The sequence below is a fragment of the Indicator indicator genome, chromosome 9 (genome assembly GCF_027791375.1).
Source record: "Indicator indicator isolate 239-I01 chromosome 9, UM_Iind_1.1, whole genome shotgun sequence".
NCBI lineage: Eukaryota > Metazoa > Chordata > Aves > Piciformes > Indicatoridae > Indicator > Indicator indicator.
In genome coordinates, this window is record NC_072018.1 from 29,108,665 (window position 1) to 29,135,712 (window position 27,048).

General features: G+C 51.0%; 1 protein-coding gene across 1 annotated transcript; it reads left to right on the plus strand.

Moving 5' to 3' along the window:
* Window positions 1-12,880: 12,880 nt before the first annotated feature.
* On the plus strand, window positions 12,881-26,612 carry SELENOI (selenoprotein I). Its single transcript, XM_054383609.1, has 9 exons — window positions 12,881-12,910; window positions 13,212-13,320; window positions 15,334-15,408; window positions 15,826-16,088; window positions 18,569-18,677; window positions 21,337-21,385; window positions 22,599-22,779; window positions 23,552-23,734; window positions 26,547-26,612. The coding sequence occupies exons 1-9, from the start codon at window positions 12,881-12,883 to the stop codon at window positions 26,610-26,612; spliced, it is 1,065 nt and encodes a 354-aa protein (XP_054239584.1).
* Window positions 26,613-27,048: the final 436 nt, after the last annotated feature.

Genomic DNA, 27,048 nt, shown 5'->3' on the forward strand with positions numbered 1-27,048 from the left:
GTCAGTGTGTGGCAGCAGCACATCAGGTCACCTGAGAAGGTGGCTCACCTTGTGTAACACTAATATGTATGTGAACCTGGTGTAGCTGGAAGACAGATGGAACCAGTACCTGCTCTTAGGTGGGCCCAGCCCAAAAGGTGATTCATGGTCAGAACCAGACCTTCTGCAGGACTCCTCCAGTTCCCTACTGCAAATGGCTCTGCAGCCTTGGGCGCTGCCTCAGCCTTTCAGCTGTGCCTGGCAGCAGCTCTCTAGCCTGCAAGCAATAGAGCTGGGAAAAGAGCAAACGGCTTTGGGGGGGGGTGGGGGGTGGGTATGTGGAGCAAGCAACATGTGTCCAAGGGAAGTACCATGTCTTTGGAGAGGAGCTAGTGTCCCTGGAGCTGATACAGAGGAGCAGAAGAGCTTCATGCAAGATGATCCACAGCTTTCTCCAGCCCTGGCTGGTTTACTCCTCTTGTTGTGTTGCTGCCAGCAGCGCATATGGGAAGCGGCGAGTCAGGACTCCAGATGGTTGTAGCTTTGCAGCATGCACACTTCTGCTGGCTGGGGGGGAGGTAGCTGTCTGCTCCTTCTGTCACAGGCTGGCTCAGTGCCATAGTGGTAGGGCTGTAGAGGGAACTGTCCTTTAGCTGTTCTTGAAGAGACACTGAAGAGCTCCTTGGCCCAAAGAAGCTGTGCAGCAAAACGTATGGTGTTATTGGGGAGTTTCTAATGTGCCTCTGACATTCCTTCAGCAGGAGACTCTGGGGTATGCAGCCCTTTTGGTTAGAAGAGACTTTTATGATCATTGAGTCCACCCAGCACTGCCAGGTCACCGCTAAGCCATGTCCCTCAGGGATGGTGACTTCACTGTTGCCCTGGGTACCTTGTTCCAGGCTTTGATAACCTTTTCAGAAAAGAAATTGTTCCCCGTGTCCAAGGTTTAGTCCTCCCCTGGTGCAATGAGAGGCCATTCCCTCTCATCCTATTGTTTGTTTCTTGGGTGAAGAGACCAACCCCCACTTGGCTCCAACCTCCTTTCAGGGAGCTGTAGCAAATGAGGTGGTCTCCCCTGAGCCTCCTTCTCTCCAGGCTGAACAACCCCAGTTCTCTCACAGAACTTGTGCTCTAGACCCCTCAAAAGGATGATGCTATAGTTCCACACTGTAGCCAGAGAGCAGATAGAGGTGACCTCACTTGGCTCATCCGTGGTTCCAGAGTGGGCAGCCTGTTTAAGGACTGGAAAATCCTTTCAGGGAAGAAATTGTTGAAAATGTCCAGCTTAAACCTCTCCAAGTGAAACCTGAGGCCTTTTCCTCGAGTACTGTTGCTTGATCCTTGGGAGAAGATCCTGGTGTAGCTTATGTCCCTAAAATGGGAAGGAAGGGCTTTCTGTGCCCAGATGCTCTGTTACTGTTAAGTGTTGAATGTCCTCTGCCAAGGAGGATGCAGCCAGGAGCTGCTGTTTCTGAGTGCAAACCTTGCAGCTGGATGCCAGAGGTCATGGTCATCTTCAAAACCTCTCTGCAAATCACTTTCTGGCAGGCTTCTGAGCAGCCTCCTACAGGGGGTGGAAATGGATCATCTAGATCAATCACAGAGGTGTCTGCTCCTACTTTGCTTTCCCTAGGAGAAAGACCCTACTTCTTTCTTCTCTCCAGACTGCCCCCAAGTCCTGCTTTCACAGAGCAACTCAAACAGCTCTCCCTTCTGCAAGTTGTCTGAACCTTTCCTGAGTGTGGTGCCTGGAGCTGGGTGCAGTGTGTGAGTTGGAGCCTCTCCAGCACGGTGAGGAGGGGAAGGGTGCATACAGCACTTCTATTACTTCTGCTCATGCATCTCCATGAGCTGCAGGTTGCTTATGTGACACTGTGGCTCCTGTGGCTCGTTTCAGTGGGTGGGGAGGCTGCCCTCACAGCTGCCTCGGTGCCCAAAGGAGCTGTGGAAGGTGAGACTTGGCTGCAAGTGAGGGCAGAGTGGTGCAGCTTCATGTGGCCTCTTGGTTACAGACAGCTTCAGTGGTTTGTCACTGCCTTTTTGTATTCCTGTCACGCTTCCTGTAGCCTTTCCTTGCCTGGTGTTGTCTGAGCTGCTTGTGATTCTGCTTAATTCAGCTCTACCCTGGGGTTGTACACTCTTCTGGTGTCTTCTGGTGTGATGACTCTTCTTGGGGCACATCTTACAGCTAGGTGTGGTGTGGCGGTGTGACTCTTTCATCCAGCTCGTGTAGGAAGCCAGAAATTACTCAAGTGCTGAGTGTTGTGTGTGAGGCTCTGGCCATGTGTCTAAGTGGTCTCTGTATGTTCCTTACTGTGTGTGCTGAGTGCAGGTTTGAACCTCTCATAGTGCTGCCTGGACCTTGGGCTTCATTGAAGGCTGCATGTTCTCCTCAGCAGTACTGGTTTTGGGGGAAATGCTGGTGAAGGAGGGACGTTAGAGGGAAGGCAGTGACACATTTGGGTCCAAAGGTGGGACAGGCTGGTGTCTCACCCTAGAAGCTTTAGAAACAAATAGGAGTCCAGTAAGAGGAAAGTGAACTAAGGCTTGGGAAGGGCCTTCTATACCAAAACCTAAGGAGAAGTCATCTTGTGCTGAGCATAGCCATGTGGTTGTGAGCGTGCAGCCTGGTGGTGGGTTCACACTTGGCAGAGGTTTTACACCAGGAGGTGCTAGTCTGTTATCCCAATAAAATGCTCAGACTCCGTCAGATGCTGTTCAAAGTGCAGTTTAGAGAACAGTTTAGGTAATCTTGCATTCCTTTAGATGGTGGGAACCCAGGTGGTGTAGTATCAAGTGGGCCTCTGACCCATGCTGGGCATACCCTGTCCATAGAAGATATTTCTGACATTTCACAAAGATCTCAGAATCCCAGCATGGTGGGGAGTTGGCAGGGACCTCTGGGGTTCATCCAGTCCAACCCCCGTGCTACAGCAGGGTCACCCACAGCAGGTTGCTCAGGGCTGCAATGTCCAGGCTGGATTGGAATCTCTCCAGAGTGGGAGACTCCACAACCTCTCTGGGCAGCCTCATCCAGTGCTCTGGCACCTTCACAGGAAAGAATTTTTTCCTCCTGTTCAGGTAGAACTTCCTGGGTTCCAGTTTGTGCCAGTCGCCCCTTGTCCTGCTGCTGGGCACCTCTGAAAAGAGTCTGTCCCCATGTACCCTTTAGCTATTGATCAGCACTGGGAAGATCCCCTCTTAGTCACCTCCTCTCCAGACTAAACAGCCCCAGGTCTCAGCCTTTCCTCATCAGAGAGATGCTTCAATCCCTTCAGCATCTTTGTAGCCTCTAGCAGTTCCTTGTCTCTCTTAAAGTGGGGAGTCCATAACTGGCCCCCATACTCCAGATGTGTCCTCACTAGGGCAGAGTAGAGAGGAAGGGGAACCTCCCTTGACCTGCTGGCCACGCTCTTTACACACCCAATGATTTTGATCACTTGAAAAATTACAAGATTTTTTTACAAGAAAACAACTCAGTTCCTCATTTCCAGTGCCAGATGTAAAGAATGTTCTTTCTGATGGCATGAAATGGAATGAGAGCTTCTTGCAGCTCTCTTAGATAAAGGCAAGGACGCGCAGGTGGCCCAGTCACTGATACCGAGTAGGAGCAGCCTGCAGACTCTGTTGCTGCTGTGAGTTTGCCTGTGCAGCACAGCACAGACCTCAGGCTGACTGCAGTGGTGGTCACTCACTTCTTCATGTGCAGTGGTCTCCTGGTCAGGGTCACGACAGGGTTTGCAGTAGCATATCAAACACAGTTGTCCTGTGACAGTGTCAGATGAGTCCTTAGCTTGGGAGACCTGGTGCACTGAATGCACCAGAGGGCGTCTAGCTTAAAGGATTTCTTTTTATGGTAGAAAACTCTTCTTCTCAGTGCTCTTCTCCACTTTCTGCACTCTCCTTCCAGGTGGGAATCCCTGATCTCCTGGGCTGTCACCAGCCCAAGCCAGCACCAGCATCAGACCTGCCAGGCATTGCAGATTCACGTGTGTGTCAAGCTTTGGCTATTGCTTTGAACAGTTGCTATAGGTCCCTTAAGCTGGTCTTACATGGTGTCCTCTCTGCCCTGAAGAAAGGGGTGTTCTTTCCCTCAGCCAGATTGAAGAAATCTTCTTGCCTCCAGACTTCAAGTGCCACGGGGAACATGTTGCTCTGCTGCCGGAGGAGCAACAAAAGTGGTAGTGGAAGCAGCAGAAAATAAAGACTTTTGATGCTAGAGATGAGGATGTGAGGCTGGAGGCCGTGGTGGTTAAAAGGCTGTTCTTCCTTACCCTCAAACAACCAACTTGCCTTCTCCTGCAAGGTCCTTAGCAGGAAGGGCATGAAGGAGAAGAAGCCTTTGAAACCCTTTCTTGAATCATTTAACTCATTCCCAAAGGCCTCTTTTGAGTGCTCTGAGCCTCTGGCTGTCTGTGTCTGCCTTTAAATAGTGCACAGCTTCCCAAGATGCTGCTCAGATGCACTCTGTTGTGGAGGATGCTGGAAGGAAGTTCAAAAGTTGAAGAATCGTGGAATGTTTTTTGTTGGAAGAGACTTTTAAGATCATCAGTTCCAACCATTAACCCAGCACTGCCAGGTCACCACTAAACCATGTACTCAGCACCACAGCTACATGTCTGGTAAACCCTCCAGGGATGGTGATTCCACCACTGCCCTGGGCAGCCTGTTCCAGGCCTTGACAGCCCTTTTGGTAAGAATTTGTTCCTCGTGTCCCACACAAACTTTCAAGCAATTGTTCAGTCTGGAGAAGGGATGACATTGTGGCCTTTCAGTACTTAAAGAGGTCTATCAGAAAGTTTTGGACAGAGTTTTTAGCAGGGCCTGTTGTGACAAGACAAGGGGTGATGGTTTTAAACTAAAAGAGGGGAAGATTCTGATTTCATCCTCCCAGGCATCATCCCCCAGCCTGGATTGATGCTGGGGATTGCCCTGACCCAGATGCAGGACCTTGCACTTGGTCTTCTTGAACCTCAAGAAGTTCACATGGACCCACTTCTCCAGCTCATCTGGGTCCTTCTGAATGGATCCCATACTTCAGGCCGGTCAACCACACTACTCAACTAGGTGTCATCTGCAGACTTGCTGAGGGTGCACTAACTCTGTCAGTGGTGAAGATCTCAAACGTTAGGGGTCCCAGTATGGACCCCTGAGGGACACCATTTGTCACCAGTCCCCATGTGGACATTGAGCTGTCAGGGATGCAAGCGTGACGGTGGCACGTGGAGGAGAGCTGGGTAGCAGCTGTGCTTTGAGTGCTCACTCAGTGATGCAAGATGTATAAAGCAGCCACTTAAAATCAGCCTCTGCTGCTGGTCAGCCCATCTTGGGTCTCTTTAATTGCACTCAAAGTTTCCTGCGATGTTTATTGGTGCATGTTGAATCTTGGCCATGATGAGCTCTGTCACAGAAGTCACTCTTTGCTAATTAGTGGCAAGTATTTGGCTGTTGGGACTGTTTGGAAGCCCATTGTGGAAATCCAAAGTATCACTTTCTGTAGCTGGCTCAGAAAATAGGCACCTCACCGGGGCCTGTGTAGTTGTCCTGACTTGCTGTGCCTCCAGTCTTGCTCAAAGCAGTGTCAGGGCTAATGAAGTAATGCAGCTCTTGCTGTCGTGGAGAAGCAGGATGAAGGATAGAGAGAGGTGGAAGGTGATGTGCTTTGGAAAAATAATGTTTTATTTGGGCCCTTCACATAGGCTTTGCCCAAACTTGAAGGTATTCTTCTGCCTTGTAGTCCAGCCCATCTAGTCCAACCCTGCTGCTAAGGCAGGGTCACCCATGGCAGCTGCCCAGGGTCGTGACAATTCTGGGCAGTCTGGTCTGGTGCTTTGGCACCCTCACAGGAAAGAATTTTCTCCTGTTCAGGCAGAATCTCCTGGGTTCCAGTTTGTGCTCATTGCCCCTTGTCCCGTTGCTGGGCACCACTGCAAAGAGTCTCCCCCATCCTCTTGCCCCTTTCCATTTAGCTATTGATCAGCATTGAGAAGATTCCCCTCTCAGGCTGCTCTTCTCCAGACTAAACAGCCCCAGGTCTCTCAGCCTTTTCTTCTCGCATTGATGCTCTCCCTTGGCATCTTTGTAGCCTCTGCTGGACTGTCTCCAGTAGTTCCTTCACTTTTGAAGTGAAGAATCAGTACTCCAAATGTGGCCTCACTAGGGCAGAGTAGAAGGGGAGGAGAACTTCTCCCGACCTGCTGGTCACACTCTTCTTCATGCAGCCCAGGAGACCACTGGCCTTCATGGTCACAGGGGCACATTGCTGACTCCTGAGCAACTTGTCCACCAGCACTCCCACTCTTCTCTGCAGAGCTGCTTTCCATCAGGTCTACTTCTCACCTGTGCTGGTGCAGGGGCTTATTCCTCCCCAGGTGTCAGACCCTACCCTTGCCCTGGTTGGACTTCATGAGGTTTCCCTCTGCCCAGCTCTCCAGTCTGTCCAGGTCTCACTGAATGGCAGCACAGCCTGACAGGGTGTCAGCCACTCCTCCCAGTGTTGGATCATCTACAAACTGGCTAATAGCACACTTACATCTCACTTATTCAAGTGGGAAATGTGTTTTGGGATGGTCTGCTGTGACAATGCCCTTGGCAGGGCACAGGGTGGGTGTTTAAGTGTGCCTAGGGGTGGAGAGCAGCCACTGCTTCCTGCCCTGCTCATACTGTGCTGCCATGTTCACCTTGGGTCCTCCTGTTCTTCTTGGGCTCCAGGAGCAGGCTTGCAAAACTAGTCTGATCCCCTTTGCAGATACTTCAGCTTTCTTTTTTTCAAATCCAAACCAACTCTTGCAGTGGTAGGAAAGTCTTTTGGTTGTTGAAGTCTCCTCTTCCTGTGTTCTTGCTTCTGACTTTTCTTCCTCCCCATGTTTTCACTCCCCACAGTCACTGCTCTGATTTCTTGATTCCTGTTCCAGAGGTTCTTCACTGGCTGATCCTCCTCTAACTGCATCTCTGATGGTTCCTTTTCCCCACTCCTGTGCTCACCATCTGTGCATCCTTTCTGCAGCACTGGTGACCCATATTCCTGGATGTTTAATGCTCCCAAACAGAGACAGCTCCTGGATGCAGTGGAAATTGGCAGGCAGCTCTCTGAAGCCTGCCATCAACATCAGATGTTGCTCCATGTTATGTACCTACAGGAAAATGATTTCCCCTCCCCAGCATGCTGATGGGATGGGTCTGGGACTCAGCAGTAGTGTGATGGGGCTGGTTACCTGCTCCATCCCATCACAGGGTCTCCCTGGTGCTGACACAGAGCTGCAGCCCTCTGGATATGGTAGCTGGAGCTCACACAGCCAAGGATTAACTTAAGTATGGGCTCCTATTTGGGTGGATCTTTGTAAGGTGAGCTCCTGGGGTGACTACAGGCAGGCCCCATCCTGAGCTGCCATGCTGGAGAGTGAGTGTCGCCCATGGAGGGGCTGGGTGGTGCTGTGCTGTCTGTCGTCTCTGCTTGGGCTTCTTGCTGGGCCTTGGAGTGTGCTTGGAGTGTGCAGAGGGTGCTCCTCTGCTTGGTGCTTTAATTGCTGGATGTCCAAAACCTCCACGGTCAAGAAGAGACATGAGGAGGGAAGCGATGCTGGCATTGAAGCATTGTTGGCTGCTCAGGTAGTCCCTCCCTAGAATCACTTTGGTTGGAAGAGACCTTTAAGATCTTTGAGTCCACCCATTAACCCAGCACTGCCAGGGCACCACTAAACCATGTCCCTCAGCACCACATATCCCTGTCTTCTCAATCTCTCCAGGGATGGTGACTCCATCAGCTTCTGATGGACCCTGGGTAGCCTGTTCCAGGCCTTGACAACCCTTTTGGGGAAGAAATTGTCCCTCCTGTCCAACCTCAACCTCTCCTGGCAGAACTTGAGGCTGTTTCCTCTTTTCTTATCACTCCATTTTTATGCTAGCAGACAAATGACCTTAGAAAAGATAAATAGAACTTGAGTTAATCAGTACCATTAAAGAACAGTGTGACTCCTGTGTGGGGGCATAGTGCAAATGTGACATGTTTGCACTGGCAGGGATCTGCTCAGTTATGGTCTATGGGGATTGTCAAGTTCACTGCCTCCTGGCTTATCTAAAGCCTGATGGGAGAAGGTTCTTAGCCTTGCACCCGCTTTGTACTTAAGGGGATTTATAGGCATGAACCCTACAGACTTGCTGGATTTGCTCTGCCAAGGCTCCAGAATCCCAGCATCCCAGCATGGTGGGGGTTGGAAGGGACCTCTGGGGATCGTCCAGTCCAACCCCCCTGCTAAAGTAGTGACACCCACAGCAGGTTGCCCAGGATTGCAATGTACAGGTGGGTTTGGAATCTCTTCAGAGAAGGAGACTCCATAACCTCTCTGAGGAGCCTGGTCAGGGCTCCAGCACCCTCACAGGAAAGGTTTTCCTTACGTTCAGGTGGAACGTTCCCTGTTCCAGTTTGTGCCATTTGCCCCTTGTCCTGGTGCTGGGCAGCACTGGAAAGAATCTGGCTCCATCCTTTTGTCTCCAGACTTTTAGACTGCTAAACATTGAGAAGATCCCTTCTCAGTCTGTTGTTCTCCAGGCTAAACAGCCCCAGGTCTCTCAGAGATGCTCCAGTCCCCTCAACATCTTTATAGCCTCTAGTGGACTCTCTCCAGTAGTTCTCTGTCTCTCTTGAACTGGAGAGCCCATAACAGGACCCAGGATCTCCCTAGGGCAGAGTAGAGGGGAAGGAAGGAAGGACCTTTTGACCACACTCTTCTGAATGTACCCCAGGAGACCATTTGCTTTCTTGGCCATGAGGGCACATTTCTAGCTCCTGGGCAACTTGTTGCCCAGCAGCACTCCCAGGTCCTTCTTGGCAGAGCTTCTATCCAGAAAGTGAGCTCCTAACCTGTCTTGGTGCAGGTGTCAGACCCTACCCTTACCCTTGATGAACTTCATGAGGTTCCCCTCTGCCTAACTGTCCACTTGTCCAGGTCTTGCTGAATGTCAGCACAGCCCAACGGGGTGTCAGCCACTCCTCCCAGGTTGGTATCATCAACTCTGTTCTCCTCCAGTATACCCTGGATCCATTTTGGTCTCTGACAGTGGTGTGCCCAGGGCAGTGTGTGATGATGTTTGGTCTGCCTCTGGCTCCAAGTAACCAGATTAGTTAGAAGCTCCATTTTTATCCTGGGCAGGAAGGGCTTTAGTAGGATCGAGGCTATAAATCTGAATTTTTCTCCTCCTTGGACACATAATTAGATATTCTAGAAGCATCCTGCTTGCATGATTAATGTTGTTTTTAAGCTGTATGAGCCATTTGTGTCTCTGACTCCTGTAATGATGCCAGTCAGCTCATGATGACCCCAAGACAGCTCTGTGGCAGCTAGGACTGGCTGTTGGGGTGCCCTGTGGCACCCTGAAAGGTGGCTGAATGGAGCAAGTGGAGGATCAAGTGATCCTGTAGCCATCCTGGCATGGCCAGGGTGCAAGAGAAGCTGCCACTGATAGTGTGGGAGATGAGATTGTTGCTGCAAAATTGTCTGTGCTCTTAAGAAGTTTAAAACTGAGTCCCAGGGGGGCTGTCTGGGCTGGTTGGCTCCTTCTTGCCATTTTCAGAAGCGATGTCTCTGTGCAGGATGCTATTTTAGAGCAAGGCCTGTGACAAATGTGTGTCTGCTTTGAGAAGGAGGCACTTGGGACATAGGAAATTCCCTTTCCTTTGACCTTCTCTCCCAGAAATTGAGGGAGAAATCTTGAGTCCTTGGAGGTGGCAGAGCCCTAACTGTGACAGAAAAATGACTTGGAGAAAGCAAAGCCACGCTTGTGACCACTAGACTGATGTGCATGGGGAAAGGTGATGCTAATTTGCTGATGAAGATCTGGATTTGAGAGTGAAGTAGGTGAATGACAGAGCTGCTCCCATGTGTGGTGAGCTAAAGCATAGCTGTGTTTGTACCCTAGAGAGTGTCTCATCACCAGCTGAGTGGGAGATGAGCTCTCCTTGGAGAAGGACTTGGGAGTGGTGGGAGTGAAAAGCTGGGCATGAGTTGGCAGTGTGGACTCATAGCCCAGAAACCACCTGTCTCCACTCTGGTGAGACCCACTCCATCTGCAGTGCTGTGTCCAGCTCTGGCATCCTCAGCACAGGAGAGACATGGACCTGTTGGAGCAGCCAGAAAAATGCTCTGAGGGCTGTGCTCTGCTGTGAGGACAGGTTGAGGGAGTTGGGGTTGTTCAGTCTGGAGAAGAGAAGGCTCCAGGGAGACCTTATTGAGGCCTTTCAGTACTTAAAGGAGTTTAGAAGAAAGCTGGGGGCAGACTTTTTGCAGGGCCTGTTGTGACAGGACAAGGGGTGATGGTTTTAAAATAAAAGAGGAGAGATTCAGACTGGATAGAAGGAAGAAATTGTTTTTACTGAGACCTTGGTCCAGGCTGCCCAGAGAGGTGGTAGATTCCAGGTGAGGTTGGACAGGGCTCTGAGTGACCTGCTCTAGTTGCAGATGTCTCTGATGACTGCAGAAGGTTGAACAAGATGATTTTTAAAGGTCCCTTCCCACCCAAACCATTCTATGATGATATGAGCACCATGAGGGCCTGGCTGCCTCAGGGTCTGTCAGGTCCCTTCCTCAGCTTTGCATCAGGGCACAAGCTTTAATGAACAGCCAGACTGAGAGGGCTATCTTGAGCCTGCATTCCCAGAGGGACTATTAGTTTCCAGGAGGGCTGATGCAGGGACAAGGAGCCTGGCTGAGGGCTTCCTTCAAGGACAGGCTGCTACCTCTGTCATCAGCATGGCATGGTCTGCTCTCTCACCATGATGTGGGCTGGAAGGTGAGTGGCAGGGACAGTGAGCTGCAAGTGAAATTGCTGCCCTGGACAGGCATCTTCAAGCTTGTCCTGGCCAGGTAGCATTGTCCTGGCTTGCTTGGAGCCCTCTCCCTTTGGGTGACTATCAGCCTGGTTCCAGAGCAAGCCCCAGCTCTGCTCCTTTGATCTGCTGATGTTCTCTGAGCTGGCAAAAGAAGTGTCCCTCCAGGAGCCCAGTTGAAGCTGGAGTGGTTGTATCAGCAAACCTGTGCAGAGCAGCTTCCCTCTCCCCTAGGAACATGTCCTTCCAGCACTTTGAGTTGTAAACAAAATGTGAGCACGTGTGACCACGGAGAAAGGCTGCTTTTTGTTGATTATCCTCTGTCCCCAAATGTGGAGGAACAAGGAAAAGCTTCCCAGGACACTGGCCTGGGAAAACATCCCTGAGGAACCTTACAAACACAAGCACAGAAACTCTGGAGTGGTTCCCCTGCCTTGCTCCAGGCCTTGCATCTGTTTTCTTGTTCCTGTGTAATGAGATTGAATCAGTCTCCAGATCTCCTCCTCCCCTCCTCACCAGCACTTCAAATCCTATTATCTTGTAAAGCATTTGGAATTCTGTCCTCTGAAATTGCGTTAAGCTGGGATGGAAATTCCTTGAGGCTTAAACCTTGCCTCCATGTGGCACTGAGTTTGGGGAGCTGTTGCTGCTTGCTCTGCAACTCCCACGGGCTTGCTGGTGCAGGGCTGGGGCTGAAGGCCAATGACATGGACCAGTCTGGCTCAGGGAGGGCCAGAAAGAGCTGGGGAGGGTGCAGAAATGATTGCTAAGGATGAGAGTGTTGGAGCGGATCCAGAGGAGGCCACAAAAATAATGTGAGGGCTGGAACCCCTCTGCTGTGAGGCAAGGCTGAGAGAGTTGGGGTTGTTCAGCCTAGAGGAGAGAAGGCTTCAGTGAGGCTTTGTGTAGCCTTTCAGTACTTCAGGAGGCCTGTAAGAAAGCTGGGGATGAACTGTTTAGCAGGACCTCTTGTGACAGGACAGGGGGTGATGGCTTTAAACTAAAAGAGGGGAGATTTAGACTAGATGTAAGAATCCTGGTGTGGTGGGGTTGGAAGGAACCTCTGGAGATGATCTAGTCCAACTGCTCTTCTAAAGCAGGGTCACCCACTGCAGATTTGCCAGAATTGTGTCCAGGTGGGTTTGAAAGCCCTGCAGAGAAGGAGACTCCCCAACCTCTCTGTGCAGCCTGCTTCAGGGCTCTAGCACCCTCATAGAAAAGAATTTTTCCGTATCTTCAGGTGGAGCTTCCTGGGTTCCAGTTTGTGGCATTTGCCCCTTGTCCTACTGCTGGGCATCACTGCAAAGAATCTGGTTCCATCCCCTCACTGCCCCCACCTCCCCCCCATCCTCTCACCTCCCCCCCATTCTCTAGTGCCCTAAATGAATAAGAAAAAAGGGTCCTACCTGCAAGCAGTGAAACCTATTGCCTGCTCTGCTACCATCACTTTGCTGCCCCTAGTCTCTGTCCCCACCACTTGCAGTGGTGCTGGGAGCCCCATGGCCTGTGGTGCCCAGGTCACCTGCCTGGCTTCACTGGGAAGTTCAGAGTCCTGCCCCACAGGGTTGCTTGAGCAAGACCACACCAAGCTGCCCTTGTTGGCTTGATCCCATGATGTGGGTGCTTGGGGCCATGGGGCAGTCGTTGCTTCTTGAGCTTGTGAGGAGTGCCACTAGGCCTGTGGTGTGGCCTTTGGTGGGAGTGTTGACTGCAAAAGGTGGTGTGTGTCCTTGAGTCTCTCCCCACCTTCCAAAATCCACCGTTGTGGGCATGCTGCCCACTCTTCTCATGGGGCTGCTCCCCGTGGGGAGGAGATGTTGGTACGGAGACATGAGTTATGCACCAGAGTCCTGCTTCTGGAGGTTGTGGGCATGTCCTGGGTTGTTTTACACCATCCTTGGTGAGGTTCCATCCTTGATCAAAGTGTTCTTCAAGACTTGGGCAGCAGGTGTCCTCATGGAAATCTCAGTATTGAGGATTTCTGGCTTTTTTGCAGTGTTGGTAGAGCTCTAACTGCTATTTTTGCCTTGTTTTTTGCAGTACAGTGCCGTGGACAGCAACCCCCTGTCTCTGTACGTCATGCATCCCTTCTGGAACACGATAGTGAAGGTGAGACCTTGTCCTGCTCCATGTGGGACAGCACAACTCCAGTCACCTCAAAGCCTCCTCTCTAAAACTGTCATCTGCAAAGCCCTGCTTCGTTTGTGGCACATTAATTACATAGGGTGCTGCCTTCCAGCCTGCCTCGAGCTCACTGCATCGCAGCCTAAAGCTTCTTGCTGCCCCATGATGCAACTAAGCAGTGCTGTCTAAGGCCCAGATGGTTGCAAGCAGCTGTGTCTAGGAGCAGTGCCTGGTCCTTATTACATGTTTTAATGAGGTTATGTCTTCTTTTGCTGCTTTCCCATAGATCTTCCCTACCTGGCTGGCCCCAAATTTGATAACGTTTTCTGGTTTCCTGCTACTTGTCTTCAACTTCTTCCTCATGGCATACTTCGACCCTGACTTTTATGCTTCTGGTAAGGCTGCCTGTTCTTAGTTGGATGTGAAAGATGAGAGTGGTGAAGTCTGTGTCACCCCTCTTCTGCCATGGTTTCTGGTGCTCATTGATATCTTTATTGATGATCTGGATGAGGGTATCGAGGGTGCCCTCAGTAAGTTTGCAGATGACACCAAATTGAGTTGGAGTATTGATCTGTTGAAAGGTCAGGAGGCTTCACGGATCTGGCCAAGCTGGGCCTCAGTGGGCTGAGGTCAATGGTATGAGGTTCAGCAAGGCCAAGTTCCACGTCCTGCACTTGGGTCACAGCACCCCGTGCAATGCTCCAGGCTTGGGAAAGTGTCTGGGAATCTGCCCGGCAGAAAATGACCTGGAGTGCTGGTTGACAGCTGGCTGAAGGTGAGCCAGCAGTGTGGCCCGCAAGGCCAACAGCATCCTGGCTTGGATAAGCAATTGAATTGTCTCTCTGTGCTAGGCACTGGTGTCCAAGAAGGAGATTGAGGTGCTGGAGCATGTCCAGAGAAGGGCAGTGAAGGTGGTGAAGTGTCTAGGGCACAAGTCTTGTGAGGAGTGGCTGAGAGAACTGGGGATGTTTAGCCTGGAGAAAAGGAGGCTGAGGGGAGACCTTGTCACTCTTTACAACTCCCTGCAAAGAGGTTGGAGTGAGGTGGGGGTCAGTCTGTCCTCCCCAGGAGCAAGTGATAGGACAAGAGGAAATGGCCTCCGGCTCACCAGGGGAGGTTTAGGTTGGGTAGTAGAAGAAACTTTTTAATTGAAAGTGCTACCAAACACTGGAACAGGCTCCCCATGGAGGTGGTTGAATTGCCAACCCTGGAGATGTTTAAAAGCTGCAGAGGTGTGGTGCTGAGTGACATGGCTTAGCACCAAACTTGATAGAGTTAGAGAGTGGTTGGACTTGATCTAACAGGTCTCTTTTCAACCATAAGAATACTGTGATCCTATGATTCCAAACCAGGCCAATCATCCAAACATTGTGGGGAAAATACTGGCTTCTTGGGATTGCTGTAATTGGTAGCTAGACAGGTACTGTCTAGGTGGCCCAGGCTTTCAAAGGCTTGGGTCACATCATTGGCTATTGGCTGCAATTTGGCCTAATTGATCCATATGCCATGGGAAGAAAAGCTGAAAGTAGCTCAGAGAGGGAAGCTTAGAGTGAGAATCCCCAGGACATATGGGAACTTGAGCTCTGCTGTCCATGTGTCCTCCTGCAGGGCTGCTACTGTTGCAACTTGAAAAGGGGTGACAGCTTTAAACTAAAAGAGGGGAGATTTAGACTTGATCTAAGGAGGAAATTGTGCTGAGGTTGGTGAGACACTGGCCCAGGTTGCCCAGAGAGGTGGTAGAAACACCATCCTTGGCAGCATTCCAGGTCAGGTTGGATGGAGCTCTGAGCAACCCAAATTAGCTGCAGAGGTCCCTGGGGTGGTTGGACAAGATGAGCTGTGAAGGCTTCTTCTCACCCAGCCCATTCCACGATTCGATGACTCTCAGCAGCCATGCCTCCTCCTGCTTTGTTGTAAGGAACTTCTGGGCTCTTGAATTGCAGCCTGGAGCTGGCTATCTGCCCAGACAACCTTGCAGGAGGTGGAGATGTTTATAGGGAGGAGCTGTGTCTCCATTGGCAGGATGCAGGCTGGAGACTGGGCGGGGAATCATGTTTTTGCAGGGTGTCATCACATCTCAGGCTCTGCTGGATGCTCTGGAAGCAAGTGACTGAGCGTGATCCATGCATGCTTCCAGGGTGTGCATTTGGGCTACAGCTGCTAACTGCCATCACCAGTTCTTAGACCCTGTGACTCTGGGGAGCTGGGGACAGAGGACAAGTATGTCCTGGGAAAGCAGTCTTTAGTAACCTGCTTCCACATGTTGTTGTGGAACAGCTCTGCCACCGTGTCCTGGAAAGCTAACAGCTCAGTTTCCCTGTCTGAGTTGCGTAAGTCCATGTGCCAAAATAAGCCCACTAAAAGTACACACTGAGCTGTCCTAACTTGACTCTCTCTGATCTTGGCAGCTCCTGATCACCAGCACGTTCCCAGTGGAGTGTGGGTCGTTGTGGGTCTTCTCAACTTCATTGCCTATACCTTAGGTAAGCTTTTTGTGAAGTCACTGGTAGGGGTTTGTGGCTGTTGTCTGTTTATTCCATGGCTGTCATCTGATCTCCCAGGCCATTGAGAAATTTTTTGGCTCTGGGCTTCTGCCATGGACTAATCCACCTGCTGCTTGGGCTGCTAGAGCAGGTTCTGGGAGCTGCTTTGTGAAGTGGATGGAAGAGCAGCTGATGGAAAAGGAGGATGCTGGAACTGGCTTGGTGGCAAACTGTGAAATTGTCTTTGGTCTGCTTTAAATAAACAGAATCTTGTCAGACCGTTGCATTTTTCAGTCTCATACAGAGCAGGGGGATGGGAAGCAGAGTCCTCAAGAAAGGATGGAGATGGTGAAAGACACTCACCCAGCCTTCTGTGTTGGGAAGCCCAGCAAAACTCCCTGCTTCTCCTCTTCCCAGATGGTGTTGATGGGAAACAGGCTCGCCGGACCAACTCCAGCACGCCCCTGGGAGAGCTCTTTGATCATGGCCTGGACAGCTGGGCCTGTGTCTATTTTGTCGTGACAGTCTACTCCACCTTCGGACGGGGCTCCACCGGTGTCAGTGTCTTCGTTCTCTACCTCCTCTTATGGGTGGTCTTGTTTTCATTCATCCTCTCCCACTGGGAGAAGTATAACACAGGGATCCTCTTCCTGCCCTGGGGATATGACATCAGCCAGGTGGTAAGTACATGGCTGCTGCTGGACTTCAGCAGAAGCTCAATAAACGGCTGATGGGTCAGGGGTGCACCAGTGCCTGCTGAGGTGTGTGAGGGATGTGTGCAGCTCTGCTATGTGTCACAGAATCATTGTATTGTTTTAGTTGGAAGAGACCTTTGAGATCAAGTCCAACCCCTTAACCCAGCACTGCCAGTTCACCACTAAACCGTGTCCCTCAGCACCACATCTACATGACTTTTAAACCTCTCCAAGGATGAGGACTCCACCACTGCAGCCTGTTCTAAGCCTTGACAACAAAAAAATTGTTCCTCATGTCCGAGCAAAATCTCCTCAGGAACAACTTGAGGCCATTTCCTCTTGGTTGTTCCTTGGGAGAAGAGACCAACCCCCATTTGACTCCAACCTCCTTTCAAGGAGTTGTAGAGAGAAAGAGGAAGTCTGTCCTGAGCGTCCTTTATTCCAGGCTAAACAACCCCAGTTCCCTCAGCCCCTCCTTGCAAGCCTTGTGCCCTAGACCCTTCGCCAGCTTCATGGTCCTTCTTTGGACACACTGCAGCACCTCAAGGTCCTTGAAGTGATAGGAGCAAAACTGAACCCAGGATTTGAGGTGTGGCCTTGTCAGTGCCCACTACAGAGGGATGATCCCTGCCCTAGTCCTGCAAAGCCTTGATAATCAAAGCTTTCTGGAGCTGGGTGTCTTCAGCCTGTCTCCAGGCATGGTGGAGGAGGAGAGTTTTCCAAGACTGCTTGCATGACTCTAAGCTTTAATTGCTTTAATGAGATGGGGTCATGTGGCTCTAGACTTGTACTGCTCAAACCCATTAAGTCCCAGAATCCCAGCATGGTGGGGGTTGGAAGGGACCCCTGGGGATCATCTAGTCCAACTTCCCTCATAAAGCAGGGTCACCCACAGTGATTGCCCAGGATCATGTCCAGGCAGGTTTGGAATCTCTATTACACCACTGTGGATACTTTCAAGTCTAGAAGTGTGGTGGTGCCTTTTGGCACTGGCAGGACGTGTCCCAAAATGTAGCAGAGTAAGTAACTGGCATGTTAAACGCTGTGCCTGGAGCAAAGGTTCTAGTAAGGTGCCCCTCAGTACCATGAAAGTGGGTAGTCAGTTTTGAGACTGATGATGGTTATGGCTCCTTTGGTCCATTGTCAAATCCATCTCTTCTTCTGGAAGATGCTCTTTTTGAACATCCCATCAGAAGTGGAAGCACAGAATCACAGAAGAAGAGACCTCCAAGCTCATCAAGTCCAACCAATCACCCAACCCTAACTAATCAACTAGACCATGGCATTAAGGGCCTCATCCAGTTTTTTCTTAAACACCTCCAGGGAGCAAACTCCGGATGATAAAATTCACCTTTACTGCCTGCTGCTATCCTCCCTAGCCAAAGCCCAGTCTCACTACACAGCACACAGTTCTCCTTTATCACAAAATCATCGACTCACAGAATGGTTTGGGTGGGAAGGGACCTTTCAAGGTTGTCTAGTCCAACCCTCTGCAGTGAACAGGACATCTTCAACTAGAGCAGGTTGCTCAGAGCCCCATCCAACCTCAGATGGAATTGTTGCAGGGATGGGGGCATCTACCACCTCTTGGGGAAATCTGTGCCAGTCTCTCACCCCTCAGTGGAAACAATTTCTTCTTTCTAGTCTGAATCTCCCCTGTTGTAGTTTAAAACCATCACCCCTTGTCCTGTCACAATAGGCCCTGATAAAAAGTCTGTCCCCAGCTTTCTTCCTGGCCCCTTTAAGTACTGAAAGGCTGCAGTAAGGTCTCCCTGGAGCCTTCTCTTCTCCAGGCTCACCAATCCCAACGCACTCAGCCTGTCCTTACAGCAGAGGGGTTCCAGCCCTCAGATTATTTTTGTGGCCTCCTCTGGGCATGCTCCAACAGGTCCAAGTCTCTCCTGTTCTGAGGGCCCCAGAGCTGGACATAGCACTGCAGGTGGGGTCTCAGCAGAGCAGAGGGGTAGAAGTCCCTCCTTCCACCTGCAGCCCATGTTGCTTTGAATGCAGCCCAGGATATGGTTGGCTTCTGTGCTGTCAGCACACATTGTTGGCTCATGCCCATCTCTTCACCCATCAGCAGTCCTAAGTCCTTCTCTACAGGACTACTCTTCATCCCTTCATCCCCCAGCCTGGACTGATACCAGAGGTTGCCCTGACTCAGGTGTAAGACCTTGCACTTGGCTTTGTTGAACATCATGAGGTTCACACAGGCATTTTTGCTTCTGCTTTGAGGAGCAGCTCCTGGTTGTATCCTCAGCAGCTCAGCTACTGCATTTGTTAGACCAGGTCTCCTAAGATGGGATGTTTATGGATTTTTTTTGTTTTTTTTTTTTTTTTCCTTCTCCAGTGAGGAGAACTGAACGTGGTGTAGCTTAAAGCACCTTTCTCAAGCTGTCTGGTTTGGGTGCTGCCAGTTTGGCCTTCTTATTGCTCACACCTGCTTGTCCTGTGCTCTCTTTCAGACCATTTCAATTGTCTACATAGTGACATCCATTGTGGGAGTTGAGGCCTGGTATGCACCTTTCCTGTTTAATTTCTTATATAGAGACCTATTCACTGCAATGATTATTGGTAAGAAACTCCATGTTGAAGCCTGTCTTTTAAACTCCACCTTTTTAACAACCCCCAATGTCTTAATTCTATGATAACACTGTTGTGTTTGCTCTGATGAAAGCTCCTGTGGGCTGGTAATGAAGTGACTTAATAGAGGGTGTTCTTGCAGCCTGCCCTTTCCCAGGATTTCAAAGTATTGTTGCCTTCTGCATAGTTACTCTGGAGAAGTTAACTCCAATGTGCCTGACTCTGAGATGGCCTCAAAGCCAAGGAACTGGAGCCCTGCGCTCATATCTCAGACACATTTTTGTGCCAATCTGAGGGTACAGGCACATGCTGCTGCTTGGGGGATCAGCCCCAGGCTGCTTACCTGGGGCTAAGGGTGTGTGTTGACAGATGAAAAATGTTTCCTGGCCTGGAGCAGCAGATGGAGAGTGGCTGAGGGATGTGGCTGGTGCTCAGGGCTGGGTGTGTCAGGGTGCTGGGAGGCAGCTGGAGCCCAGCCCCAGCCCCTGGATGCTAAATGGATGAGTCCATCTTGCTTGGGACCTGTGAAAATATGTCTGCTCCAAATAAACTGTGTTACCTGAGGTGTGCTGAGGCTTGTGTTGCCCAGGGGAAGGACAAGTTTGTTTCCAGCAAGAGCTGTGGAGGTTTTAGGCTACAAAAACCAGCCTGGCATGCTGGTAGATGCTGGGAGCTGGTGGGACCCCCTAGCACTTGGGCTTTGTCTTGCCCTGCAGCATGGGCTGGGCAGGACCTAAAGCCCAAATGCTGTGTGGGACCTAGGGTCTGTTGTGAGAGGGAGGTTACAGCCATGAAGGTGGGGAAAAGCACTCTGCTGTTTGGAGAGCCTGTCCTCCATCCAGCCATCTGACAATAAAATAAAGCTCCATGAAATAAGATGAAAAGCTCATCCTTTCTCTCCAGTGGTCAGTCAGAACAAGCCACTGCAGAGGGGGCAGGTGAAGCTTCAATGGGGAGAGCTGTCTTCACAGAACCACAGAACCTCCCTGAACCTGCTGGTCACACTCTGCTTAATGCACCCCAGGAGACCATTGGGTTTCTTGGTCACAAGGGCACTTTGCTTGTTCCTGGGGAACTTCTTGTGCACCAGCACTCCCAGGTCCTTCCCTGCAGAGCTGCTTTCCAGCAGGTCAACCCTTAACGTGTCCTGCTGCAGGAGGTTATTCCTCCCGAGGGGTAGGACCCTACCCTTACCCTTGTTGAACTTCATGAGGTTCCCCTCCAGCCTGTCCAGGTCTCACTGAATGGCAGCACAACCTGATGGGGTGTCAGCCACTCCTCCCAGCTCTGTATCTTCAGTAAACTTGCTGAGGGTCCACTCTGTCCCTTCACCCAGGTTGTTGATGAAGATATTGGACAAGACTGGACCCAGTCCTGACCTGTGGGGACACCACGAGGTACAGGCCTATAACTAGACTCTGTGCTGATCATCACAACCCTCTGAGCTCTGTCCTTCAGCCAATTCTCAATCCACCTCACTATCCACTCATCTAACCCACACTTCCTAAGCTTCCCTAGCAGGATGTTCCAGGCGACAAGTGTCCAAAGCCTTGCTGAAGTCGAGACAGGCACCATAAGCTACTTTTCCCTCACCTACCCAGCTAGTCACACCATCAGAGAGGGCTATCACATTGTTCAGGCATGATTTCCTCTTGGAGAATCCATGCTGTCTATTCCTCATAACCTTCTTTTCCTCCACGTGCTTAGACATTACCTCCAAGATGAGCTGTTCCATCACCTTTCCAGGGATGGAGGTGAGGCTGACTGGCCTGTAATTTTCTGGGTCCTCCTGGAGTGACATTGGCTTAATGAATGTCTTTGCTGAATGAAATTTGGCTTATTCAGAAGTTCTTGCTCAGTTTATTTCTCTGTGTCCCTTCCTTTGGGCGTTAATTGTAGCTACTTAATGTCTTGAGTTGTTTTAAATCTAACGCTTGCACTTCTCTTAACCAGGTGGATCTTCTGAGCTTGCCCTTGGCAACCATGTCACTTAACATATGACTAATAAATGCACTTTTTCTCCATGAAAAATAGAGCAGAATGCCAGGATTTGGGCACTTGGATAGGAGATGGGTTATCCAAAGAAGGAATATTAACAGCTCCCTTAAAATGCCCACTGCTGGGTGAATGTGGAAGGCATTGGTCTGGGGTCTGAGTGGAGTGGATGGTGTTCCCTGCTGAGGTCTAGAATTTCAGAGTTGTTTAGACACTTGTCATTTGGCTTAACAAGTGGTGCAAGCCCTTTTATTGGACAGTGGGAACTCAAAATGTTTGCTCACAGAGGGAGAAACAGCAAATAAATTCTTTATGATGAAGACTAAAAAAAAAAAATCCCTCATGTGGAGCCTGAACTTGCCTCATGTCTCATTAAAGGCAGTATTGTAATGAAACTTCATTCAAAGCATGATGTGGGGCTCATGAAAGCAACTCATTGAAACTGAAACGTGTTTAATTTATAGCAGGCCTTGTAATTACAGCTCTTGGACCAGAGCTGAGCACCTTTTAAAGGTTCTGAGCTATTCTTGGTGCACCTCGGGGCTATTTTTGTTGTGGGCAGCTTAAGTGAGATGGCAACCACCTGCCCATTCGTGACGTGCACGTGATGGTCTCCTCCTGTGGTGGGGCAGTAACGTGTCTCTTTCTCTTCCAGTTTGTGCACTCACTGTAACGCTGCCAATGAGCCTCTACAACTTCTACAAGTAAGTTTCTCCACCAGATCTCCCTGCCTGTGCTGAAGAGCTCCAAAAGCCTCTCAGAATTTGGTTTCCTTCATAGTTCTCAGATGACTCTCTTCATTGTGGCAAAGTGGCCACTGGGACTTCCATCCACTGGGACTGATGGTTTCAAGTTTGCAGGGTTGGGAGGAATTGGCTGGCAGCCTGCTCGGCAGGGTTGTGCAGGAGGGACCCTTGGCTTCTTGGTGATGACTGTGAGGGCAAAGCTGCTGGGTGCCTCTGTAACTCAGAAGTTTATCAGGTTAATGTCTTCACCATTAAATCCCAGCATGGCAGGGACTCCAGGGATCATCTAGTCCAACCCCCCTGCTAAAGCAGGGTCACTGAGAGTAGGTTTGGAATCCCTGCAGAGAACAGACTCTGGGCAGCCTGGTTCAGAGCTCCAGCACCCTTGCAAGAGAGGATTTTCTCCTCAATTTCAGCTGTAATATCCTGGGTTCCAGTTTGTGCTCATTGCCCCTTGTCCAGTTGCTGGGCACCACTGGAAAGAGTCTGGCCCCATCCTCTTGGCTCCCACCCTTTAAATACTGATGAGCATTACGAAGATCCCCTCTCAGTCTGCTCTTCTCCAGGCTAAACAGTCCCAGGTGTCTCAGCCTCTCCTCTTCAGAAAGATGCTCCAGTCCCCTCAGTATCTTTGTAGCCTCCCCTTAGCTCTCCAGTAGTTTGCTGTCTCTCTTGAACTGGGGAGACCAAAACTGGTCCCAGGACTCTAGAGGTGGCCTCCCTAGGGCAGAGTAGGGGGCTAAGAGAACCTCCCTTGACCTGCTTGCCACCCTTTCCAGAACACGCTCCAGAAAGCCATTGGCCTTGGCCATGACATCACATTGCTGGCTCATGAGGAACTTGTCCACCAGCACCCTCAGCTCCCTTTCTGCAGAGCTGCTTTCCAGCAGGCCAGCCCCTAACCCAGGGGTTTATTCCTCACCAGGGGCAGTGCTCTTCATGTCATGAGGTCCCCTTCACCCAACTCCCCAGCCTGTCCAGCTCTCACTGAATGTCAGCACAGCCTGATGGGGTGTCAGCCACTCCTCCTCTGACCCTTGTGATTACTGTTGCCAGCAGCTTTGGGTGGTTGAAAGACTGGTGATGTTCTGCCAGCCGTGTCCTGGTTGCAGGGACCAGGTATTGCTCAGCTGTGGTTTGAGGCATTCTCATGGCTTTCCTTCCCTTTCAGAGCCCATAAAAACAACACCTTGAAGCACCACTCTGTGTATGAAATCATGTTGCCACTGGTATCCCCAGTGCTGCTCTTCCTGCTGTGCACCACATGGATCTTCGTGTCCCCGACAGACATCCTGGAGGTCCATCCCAGGCTCTTCTACTTCATGGTTGGAACAGCCTTCGCTAACATCTCTGTAAGCAGGTTTTTGCTTTACTCTCCACTTTATCCCCTGGGAAGTATGAAGCCTGCCTGAATGCTTGGGAGGCAGGAAGAATGTGACCATGAATGGGGACAGACTCTTTTCGGTGGTGCTCAGCAACAGGATAATTGGCAACTGGCCCAAACTGGATCCCAGTGGATACCACCTGAATATGAGTAAAATCTTCATTCCTGTGAGGGTGCTGAAAGCCTTGACCAGGCTGCCCAGAGGGGTTGTGGACTATCCTCCTTTGGAGAGGTTCCACACCTATTTGGATGCTGTGATCCTGGGCAACCAGCTTTGGGTGACCCTCTTTATTTGGGAGGGTTGGACTTGATGATCTGAGCTAGGGGGAATGGAACAAAAATAGAAATGGATAGATTCAGATTGAATGTTAGGAAGAAATTTTTCACCAGGAGGGTGGAACAGGTTGCCCAGGGAGGTGGTGGAAGCTCCATCCCTGGAGATTTTTTAAAGCCAGGCTGGATGGGGCTCTGGGCAACCTGATCTAGTGGAGGGTGTCTCTGGCCCATGTCAGGGGGGTTGGAACTAGATGATCCTTGGGGTCCCTTCCAACCCTAACAATTCTGTGATTCAGTGATCTCCAGAGGTCCCTTCCAACCCGCCCCGTGCTGGGGTTCTGGGATAGTAGTTGTTTAGTGCAGACAGTTCGTACATGTGTGACCATCCTGCCTGCACTGGGGACAGCCCAGGGCTTGCAGAGGTGGCACTGGCTGCAAGCTCTGAGAGCTGTCTGTTCCCTCAGTGCCAGCTGATCGTCTGTCAGATGAGCAGCACCCGCTGCCAGCCGCTCAACTGGATGCTGCTGCCCATCGCGGCCGTGCTCTCGCTGGTGGTGTCCGGCCTGCTGCCCGGCGGCGAAACCCTGCTCCTCTACCTGCTCACTGCCTTCCTCACCCTGGCACACATCCACTACGGAGTGGTCGTGGTAGGTGAAACCAGCACCTAGGCCTGTGGCTTGGCTGCTCTGCTCTCAGTATCAGTGCTCTGGCCAAGGGGGTCAATTTGTGCATGACACAGAGGGTGTTGATCTGCTGCAGGCTCAGGCGGCTCTGCAGGGGACCTGGCCGAGCTGGAGCCGTGGTGGGCCAAGGCCAGTGGGATGAGGTTCAACAAGGCCAAGGGCCAGGTCCTGCACTAGGGTCAACAAAACCCCATCAGCTCTCCAGGCTTGGGAAACAGTGGCTGGAAACTGCCTGGCAGAAAAGGATCTGGGGCTGTTGGTTGATAGCTGACTGAAGATGAGACAGCAGTGTGCTCCATTTGAATTCCAAATGGATTCAAGGAGTGATTTTTTTTTTCATGTAGGTGGCTAAGAAGGCCAACAGCATCCTAGCGTGGATCCGCAGTAGTGCCCCTGGGCAGTGGGGTCGATCTCATTAAGGTCTTCCTAGAACCTTCTCTTCTCCAGGGTGAACAACCCCAACTCTCTCAGCCTGTCTTCATAGCAGAGGGCTTCCAGCCCTCAGATCATTTTTGTGGCCTCCTCTGGACCTGCTCCAACAGTTCCCTGACTTTCCTGTGCTGAGGACCTAGCACTGCAGGTGGGGTCTGAGCAGAGGGGCAGAATCCCCTGCCAGGTCAGGCAGCAGTGTTTGATTTGGAAGTCAGTGCAAAAAGTTCAATTTCTGGTGGTGTTGCTTGTATGATGAGTTCCATCTCACTGATACGCCCTGTGCTGGAGTTACTGGGACAACCAGGATGGAGGGGGGACATCCCTGCCAGGGAAAGTGGTGACCCTGCAGCTGCAATACCTTCTACCCTGCTGCAAGGCATGTGTGGAAATTCAGGGACCAACTTGCTCCCCTTTCTCTGTGCCATCTCTGCCTGACTTCCTGGGTTTTGATTAAGAGAGAAAACAAATTTGGAGGAGACTAAGTGCCAGTAGAAATCCTTCAGGAAGCTGCTGAAGAATGAGGGCAAGGGACTCAATGTCCCCTATGGAGCTGGCCACTGCCACATGTGTACAACCTACTTGGGAAACCCTGTCCCCTGGGAAGTCTGGCTTAAATGTGGAGCCTCCAGAGTCAAGTCTGAACTGTAATTAACAGCAAAGAACTAATAGTCAGGTCATCTTGTCTTTCCAATTAGTGTAATGAGGCTTCTGTGCAAGAAGGATTTGAATAGCTAAAGCAGCTTAAATAAACTTGGTCTTGGAATCATAGGTAGAGATGGGGACTGGTGTAATCCTCCTTCTGCCCAGGCCTGCAGGATATTCTCAGTGCTCCTGTCCCTTGAGCTTGTGGTCCCCTTGTTGACCACCCACTCCATTTCTCCAAGGGCTCATTTGTGCAGTCTCCTCTTCCAGGAGAAAAAAAACCCTTTGAGCTGATGAGCCCTTTAAAGGTCTGAGACCGGGATGTAATCCCAGACTGCTCAGAATCCTTACCCCCATTTGAATTCCAAATGGATTCAGGGAGTGATTTTTTTTTTTTTTTTGTGTAGATATCTGAGATGATCAAATCAAGTTAAGCAAAGTAATCAAAGAATCATTTGGTTGGGAAAGACCTTCAAGATCACTGAGTCCAACTGTTAACAACAGTTAACAGTTATTTGTTAGAAGATGCAGAGAGGGGGCAGTACCTTGGGGTAAAATTCTGCTTGCCTGACTCAGGGCAAGCATTTCTGATTCCTTGTCCCTGAGGAGGGTAGGAATGGAATGGGAACAAGGCTGCACCTTGTGGGGTCATGTACCCACCCAGCTCCAGTGTCATGCTGGAACAGCAAGGGCTTGAATCCTGGGTATGGCAACCTGTCTGGCCCCATGGCACAAGAGAGAGGCTGTGGCCCAGACCTGCTGTACCCGTGGGGGGCAGGTAGTGTGGGAAACAGAGGGGAAAGTGCAGGAAGGTGCACCCTCATGCAATGCTCCAGGCTTGGGGAAGAATATCTGGAAAGCAGCCTGGCAGTGAAGGACCTTTGGGTATTGGTCAACAGGCAGCGTGTGCCCGTGGCCAAGGCAGCTAGCAACATCCTGCCTTGGATCAGCATAGTGTGGCACCACACGCTGCTCCACCCGGTGGTGGAGTCCCCATCCCTGGAGTGGTTCCACAGCTGTGTAGATGTGGTGCTGAGGGACAGGGTTTAGTGGTGACCTGGCAGTGCTGGCTTAAGGGATGAACTTGGTGATGGTCCAGAGGAGAGCCGTGAAGATGATCAGAGGGCTGGAGCACCTCCCCTATGGGGACAGGCTGAGAGAGCTGGGACCGTTCAGCCTGGAGGAGAGGAGGCTCTGGGGAGACCTTAAAGCAGCCCTGCAGTACCTGAAGGGGGCCTACAAGAAAGCTGGGGAGGGACTTGTTACAAGGACTTGCAGTGCTAGGACGAGAGGGAAGGGATTGAAACTCAAGCACGGCAGATTCAGACTGGATATTAGGAATTACAGTGGATATTACAATGGATATTACAGTGAGGGTGGGGAGACACTGGAACAGGTTGCCCAGGGAGGTCATGGATGCCTCCTCCCTGGAAGTGTTCAAGGCCAGGATGATGAAGCCTTGAGCAACCTGGGCTAGTGGAAGGTGTCCCTGCCAGTGAGGTTGGAAATAAATGATCTTCAAGGTCCCTTCCAACCCAAACCATTCTATGAATCTCTAATGTCTCCCAACCAATCCATCCTGTGATCCTAAGGCAGCAGGGGCTTTGCTGGCTGTACGGGGACCAGCGTGGTCCTCTGCCTGCTTTCCTCCCAGTCCCTCTGGGCCTGGTTAACTCTGTGCTGTGGTGTGCCCTGCCCACAGGTGAGCCAGCTGAGCAGGCACTTCAACATCCGTCCCTTCTCGCTGAAGAAGCCCACGCCGGATTGACTAGGAGAGGAGGAAGAGAAGGTCGGCCTGCAGCCTGCAGAAGAACTGTAAATAACTGCTGCAAACCCCTGTAAATACTTCAGCCATCACCACAGATCCAAACCCATCCCCTGGACAGACAGCAGGGCAAAGTAGGCACGAGATCCGCTGCAGCCAGGGCGGGACTGGTGCGGGGCATCCCCGCTGATGCCAGCTTTTGGTTTTGGGTGGAACTGGACAAAGGGAGTAGCCTTTTGGGTCACTATTACTGTATATTAGACCAGCTGAATGTTCCCAGCAAAGCCTCAGACCCCAGCTCTTGCTCAGGTAAAGCTGGTTGAGGGATGCAAATGGCTTTACCTGAGCAAAACATCTTGACCCATCACCAAACCCAACATAACAGCTGATTCCTACCAGGTCTGGGGAGCACTGTGGTCATCAGGGGAGTTCCTGTCTG